Here is a 7,217-nt window from a genome sequence, read left to right as displayed (position 1 = left end):
TCAATTCAACTAAGTTTTGTATTAAACAACTTGCTAACAGACATATCACCAACTGGCCCATTCAATAATGCATTTGTCTAAAAACTTCTTAGGAAAAATTGTATTTCAACAATTCTTGGCGAGCTAGATTCATATTTTCAATCTTAAATTACAATTTGGGCTGTATTGTTAACCTAAAAATGTGTCATCGAACTATTAAATCCTAGTTGGTATGGAATTGAAAAAAAAAAAATACTAGCGTTTTAGGCCTCGCTCGTGAATGGAAAGAAGATCCAAGATACGCCATTTAATCAATATTTTGCCCTTAAAATCTCTTGTTGTCGTTTTGTAAGGTTGGCCTGAATTTTATGGCCGTTTTTTGGTTCGCTAGACTGGCAAAGACAATCCGCAAAGTAAAAATTGTTGAGGCGTTATTGTTGTTAGTAAAATTCATCCAAACTGAAGTCAATAAACAGTTGAAAAATGGAAAATAACTCTACCTGCCTTCGACCTCTTCCGGAATTCATCATAGAGTTTACTGTTGGTATTTTCCCGACGAATTCAATACGAAATTTCCTCGAATTTTCACGTGTATCCCTGCGATAAGTGGCTTCTATCTTTCAAACGTATCGCAAAAACTAAATGAAATTTTCTAAATGAAAAATTGCTGGTTTTAATTTTCACTGTGACCTCAAGACACTATTCAGTGAATCGCGATGTGTGGGTTGTCGTATTGTCTTCCCATGACATAAATTCTGGTATCTGTTTTCTTTAAGACGGGTAGGAGTATTTTAAGACATGAACTTTATTGTCACTTGGTTAAGCCGTGAATTATTTTTACAACATTAAAAGAAGCGTTCACTGATGAATGCTGTTGCTTTAATCACAAGTGACACAATTTGTTCGTACAGAACGACTAACACACATTTATGTGACATTTCAGTGGGAAAATAAGCGATTGAGAAACAAGCACTTTTCTAAACTTAATATGTTACAACTATACTCCCTTTCACCTAAAAAATCTTTTCCTAGAAGCAGTGCAGTTCGTGATCAAATGAATTAAAGCTAGTTACAATATATTAATTGAATAAATGGTTTTAAAAAGACATGAGTTGAGAGTAATGTTATACATCAAATCCATGATACTTCAGATGGAATGTCCTTTAAAGGCATATGGATTTGAAAAAAAGGAAAAATGTCAAAAGAGATATTCTTCTTCACGAGAAGGTTAACAGGTCTGTTCATGTTCATTGCCTGCTTGTTTTAGCGAGGCAGGTTAGCTCCAAGTTGGCTCTGTGAAGCCATGGGGCATTGCCCGTGTCCATAGTAAGACTTGTAGTATGAGCTTTGAAATGCAGAAAACAAGGGCGCCTTCTCTGGGGTTCGCTCGGACATGGTATGTGCTTGATATCCAGAACTTGGCGGAACTAATGCTACAGGTACATGGCCGTGGTGATACTCGCTTGGTGAAATGTGAGGATCCTGACTCGACAAAGCGTAGCCGCTTGGAATATATGGACGTTTAGCTACAGTCGCTGTAGGAGCACTTACCAGAGGCATCACGAAAGCTTCGCTGTAAGGTGGCGGTACGTGCGGGCTAAGGTAGTGATGCATTGGGTAGCTGTAACCAGGCGAGAGAGCATCAAAGTTGGAGCTGTACCCAAACGTAGCATAGGTGTCCTTGTTACGAGCGCTCTTGTTCTTCCTTCGGCGCGGCTTGTACGAGTAGTCAGGGTACTTTTGGCTGTGGATTGATCGAAGTCGCTTGGCTTCCATGACGAAAGGCTTCTTCTCTTCGTCGCTCAACCGGCTCCACTCTGCTCCCAACAACTTGCTGATTTCGCAATTCAGCATGTTCGGGTACTTGAGTGCGAGCTTGCGGCGCTCGGTCCGAGACCAAACCATAAACGCGTTCATGGGACGTTTAATGTGCTCATCTGAGTCTGCCATGTCGATTTCTGTGAAGTTTCGTCTAGGTTCAGGTCTTGGGCGCGTACACAGGGCTGTTACAAGTAGGCGCGTTCCGATAAAACGCTGAAAATGACACTGGGGTTGTGATAAATAACACGTTCCGCTTACTTGACAGTGTTCAGCAAATGGGAACAAGGCGCTGTGGTTTTGTCACTCTGCTTTCAATATCACGCACTGATGAGTGGCCACGAGCGAAGTACAATCCTTCTAATGCCACTTCGAATTTTCGGTACTTGATATAGGAGAGGCTAAACAATAAATTCAATGAGATCGTGAATTATTAATGCTGTTCTGTGCGGGCAGTTTGCGCGCCAGGATCAGCTGCGGGGATGTGAAATACAGCTGGCGCGCGCGTAACAATAGCTTTTTAATGGCCTTAAATTTTGCTCAAAACACCTATTTAGAGAACCAAACTGTCCCGCAAACTACTGCAAATCTATTAACTTTGAAATTTAGAAATAACTATGACATCCTTTCGGGAAAAATCGTATTGTGTAACACAAAAAGATTATCTTGATAATGGAGGACAGACAATATATTCAAAAAATAAAAACAGAATCTCTGCCAAAGATACATTTCTGATGCTTCTGATAGATTCTGTTTTAAACCGTATATTTTGGTATTCAATTGTAGCTGACAGCTAGCCGGTGCAGGGATTCAGTGTTTAAAGAATAAAATAAAAAATGCACAATGAAAGAGACAAAAAAATGTCTCTTTCATAAACATATGTCACTAAGATAAACGGCACAAAATTAAACTTTGAAATTGAAAAAAATGAATGTCATAAGCAATAAAACTGTGTTTTAGCGAAAAGAGCGAGCAGTGCTAATCAATTATTTTTATTTGACATTTTTGCCTTGATATGAGAAAATTTACCATTTGAAAAGGTCACCAGCAAACGCTTAGCGAAAACACTAGCGGATTATACGCTTTATCCAGGGCAATGGAAAGTCTGCTCATGTATTTTATAAAATGCTTCGATTCAAATTGAAATGGAAGGCCTTTCAATCTTATTCAAATAGTGATGTAAATTTACTTCGATGCTTTGAATGAAAATAATTTCTTGTTGGGGAGGATACACCCATGCAAGATTTAAGAATGAGTGAAATGTAGGTTTGACACGGAATCACTGAGGTTTGTCCCTCGTTGAAAACCAATTATGAAGAATTCTTCCTTTTGAGTGGTACCTGTTGGGTGTCTTTTCATTAACAACCGTGTACAAAGGCTAAATAAGCATAATTAATAAACGCGAGACAGCACTGGCGATAGGCTTTTTCTAAACATTGTTTATGAGTGGTGTATGGCAGGATTCCGAACCGTCTGCACGCTTTTAAAACACGAGGCCCTTGGGGCTTCGTTCAAGAAATGTGTAGCGCTATTTGGTGTTCTCCCAGGGCTTTCTCTCGATGCGTAACAACGAGATATCTGTATTTCGGAGAACAGTTGTTAATTACACGTGATTAAACAAGGAATCACTTTTGTGCTAATTTAAATTTCAAGACCAAGTTGTTGTGTGTGAGTATCTGTTTTTCTCACCAATGTGCAGCAGTAATTTATCTGTGTACACAACGTCACAAAGTTACCATCAAATAACACGGCGCCGAAACAAAAGAAGCCTTTTAGGAAAATATCAACCCACGTATCATTTGTTTAAACATAGCTGGAGACTATAAGTCTTATTTTACAGCTAATACGAGCTGACAACAAGACAGAACGTGCCCTTGTACGAGACGAACACGCAATTGTGAACGGTTACACGAATTCAAAGCCGAGAGTGCAATGAAGCAAAAAGCGTATAATTTGCATTAAGTAGTTCAGTATCCACGTGTTTTAGTTTTATCACACACAGAGAAATGTTTTTTTCTTTTTAATTTCTCCTTTGTGTTATTATGTGTTGCACGAACGTTAAAGTAAACAAACTTTCAAAGACTTTCTTGACTTTCGGACTTGAAATGTACAAAGTAATTTAGCCAGAAAGATACGTGCATGCCGCGACGGGAAACTGTTCAAATATATATTTAGGTCGTTGTGGATTTCAAATTAAAATCATTAAATTGCTTTTTATGCTTCACATTGTTATGTAAAATGAAATAAATGAAAACTCTAAAGTGCAAAACCATTGCTTTTCTTTCGGTAATTTTTAAGCCTGTAATGGACAGTAGAAAATAAAGTGTTTTGTAGCAAGAATTCTAATGAGAGAATATTTCGATTTACAATTTACTATAAAAATAAGCGAAAGAAAACTACGACGTGTCGAAGTCATCCTTCTAGTTGATAAAGGAGACAAGAGGACTTTGAAACACCGTAATTTTATTTCGATTATTTTTATAGTAAATTGTAACAAGGAGCCCGGAATTAACCAGTTTTGTAAATTCTGCAATAAATACAGATACCGATAACCTAAAAGAGTTAATGAAATGAGTTATTGAACAGCTTAAAAGTGCGTAGATCGAGACTCAAGGAGATAAATAACACCTTAAGTCCTTCGACCGGGTTGTTTTACAGTTTAAATAATAAATTATCACCAACGAGGCGTGGTGGTGATAAAGCTTTATTGCCCGCTGTTCGCGGATTTTAGGGCGAAATCAACTTAACAGCAATGTGAGAAAAATTGTTTATCATAACGGGCATAAGAATTTGGCTTAAAGCCCATCGTTTCGGTTTCAATTGTGCCTGCGGTTTGATGGCGCGCCGGCCGAGCCACAATATATATCAAGGTATCCGTATACAGAAATGGACCACAACAAAGGTTTGAGATTAACAACAGCTCTAAAAACGATATTATTGTTCTATGTTCTATAATTGCGAGTATTTCTCCCTGAAGGATGACATTAAGATTACACGATTGATCACGACGATTCATCTCGCGAACCCGAATAATTTTTCCTAAAAATAATAATTTAGGGGGCGTCTTTGTGCAATTTAAATTCAATCTTTTCGATATTGTTCGTTCAATATTTCTTTAGTAGGCTTGGTGAAATTTTTGTTCATTTTTATTATTTGTAGTGTATAAATTATTGGATTCTAGCTGTTATTAAATAGCTGATTGTAGCGTTCGTTGCTTTTAGCAACCATTGTGCCGCAGTTTAATCGATTAGTCTTTGTTAATTTGTTCTCGTAGATGTTATTTTTATATGATTACTCATAAGCATGTGTGTTTAAGTTTATCTTTTCAAATGCCGTTAAAAAAACCTTACCAATGTCAAAAGTATAATCTCGGCTTTGTAGTCGACTTTTTATATTTATTTTTTTCACCGCAATTTAAATCTCGGTCCGTTTGAGAATTGTCAGTTCAAAAGTAGTCGGTTCGATTTGTCTTAGAAAGATGCAAACAGGCATACTCATTCTTATCGTTAACGTCTTTATAATTGTTTCGTAAACCCTGCTTTTAATAGAACTGATGTTATTCAAAAATGTCCCTATCTTTAAGATTTGTTAATGTTTTTCTTTATTAGAAATATTATCAAGAACCGCTCGGCAACAGAGCGAGACATATGTTTGTGGATATTATAAACAATCAATCAAGGAAATCGAGTTATTTTCTTTTCTAACTTATCGGGTTTTTCAAACTGAACCAAGTCCGGAAAGGAATTTTATCGAACTTTGAATTGTAAACTTTCAAACAAGAAGCGGTCGAGAATTTTTTTCTTTTTAACCAAAGGGTTTCGATATTTTGACTTGCTCTTTTGATACTACAAAACATTGTATAAACAGGCAAGGGGCATATGATATGATCAATATCAGTCGTGATACAATTCATGTAAATGCTAATGCGTTTTTAAAAGACCCCACTAAAACAACAGACAACTTGGTTTAAAACTCCTGTTTTGTGGATAGCAGATGGATTCGAGTCGTTAACAAAGAGCACTATACATGGCCAATACTGAGATGTTAGCTACTTCAGTGAACTAATCTGGATTTTTCACACCCCATGTGGGTCTTGACAAAGGCATACAAATTACATTAGCAGTTTTTCTTATTTATATGCTTTACCTAAAAAAAAAGAAAGAAAACAAACAAATACCTAAGAGGGCAAAGCGTTGGCTAGAAAGATCACCAAAGATACTAAACAAAATTTTTTTTTTCATTTTTATCTTGTCAAAGAAGTAATGAGGTGTGAAGGGTTTTCCGCTTGCAGAGAAAGCACAATTTCTTTGAACTACATTTGTGGAATTTAAATGGAAAGCACTGGGCCCTTTCGAAAACAAAGCTCAAACTCTCAATGGAATATCATTTTAATGACATTATAAAGACGGTACAAAACGTCCTACTTTACACAGAACAGCCGAGCGAACATGATTAAATAAAAACAATGTGCTTTTACCCTTTTTAAGCCAGCGATTTCCCAAACTGCTTGAATATTTGTTTTTTCTGTAATGTACATTTTGGTAAATGTACTCTCGTACTTAACCAGGGTTTCCTTTGTTCCTCCTAATGATAATTTCCACGTGAAGTCTTTACAAGAAGCATGTCACACTGGCCAGTTCAGTTCTTACAGTCGTTTAAAGCCAGCGTATGTTTTCCAAACGGGTTGCGCTTCGAGAAAACACAAAAGAGCGTCAGCATTTCATATCCCGGTTAATAACAATCTGTTTTCGCTTGTTTCTACTGCACGCGTCTGGTTTCATGGTACATGTATAACTCAACAACGTTCAAACAACTCCAGAAAATAACATGTCTCCTAAACATTTACGCTATCGCAATATACACGTGCACAACCATGAATGCACTTGAATGGTTTCGGGTTGTTTTCTTATTCTTTTTTTGGGCGGACTGTCTTCAGTGACGGAAAGGATTTAAAATTAATTTAGTTTTCGACAAACAGTGTTATCTTTGGCCACGCGCTTACCTGCCTCATTACTGTGCGGTTCCAGATGAAAATCAAACAAGAACGAAAAAAAATAAAGCTGGAAAGTACGAAACGTTTTGTTCTTAAACAAATAGATGTTCCTTCCTTTTCTTCGCACACGCGGAGTCTTGTAGCACCGTACGAACAGGTATTTCGTGTTAATTAGTAGTTTATATTAAAAAAAAAAGTTTTCACAAACAAAACCATCATTTCCGGCGTAAATCAGGTAAATCTAGCGAATTTCAGGGCCGACACTGACAAACAAAATACCATGCTTTCTTGTAAATCGCCATAGTAAGGCCTGTTGTTATCTGTACGCATAGCATGCATATATATTAAAACAAAACTCTAGTTTAAGGTAGCTTTCTAGGCACCTCTGAAGAGCTTTAAGCCAGATGGATTAAAGGCTGTTACAACG

The 7,217-nt window shown here is 37.1% G+C and overlaps 1 protein-coding gene across 1 annotated transcript; it reads right to left on the bottom strand.

The window, feature by feature from the left end:
• Positions 1-747: 747 nt before the first annotated feature.
• On the bottom strand, positions 748-2,172 carry LOC144648952 (transcription factor sox-3-like). Its single transcript, XM_078508405.1, has one exon. It carries the CDS (start codon positions 1,927-1,929, stop codon positions 1,243-1,245), a length of 687 nt encoding a protein of 228 aa, XP_078364531.1. The 5' UTR covers positions 1,930-2,172; the 3' UTR covers positions 748-1,242.
• Positions 2,173-7,217: the final 5,045 nt, after the last annotated feature.

This window comes from Oculina patagonica, chromosome 4 (assembly GCF_052425735.1).
Source record: "Oculina patagonica isolate OP01 chromosome 4, crgOcupat, whole genome shotgun sequence".
In the NCBI taxonomy this organism is placed as follows: Eukaryota; Metazoa; Cnidaria; class Anthozoa; order Scleractinia; family Oculinidae; genus Oculina; species Oculina patagonica.
This window is presented reverse-complemented; position numbering and strand designations above follow the sequence as displayed.

What these genes read in the sequence shown, in the direction of transcription:
- LOC144648952 (XM_078508405.1), bottom strand. Translation starts at nt 1,929, where the DNA reads ATGGCAGACTCAGATGAGCACATTAAACGTCCCATGAACGCGTTTATG.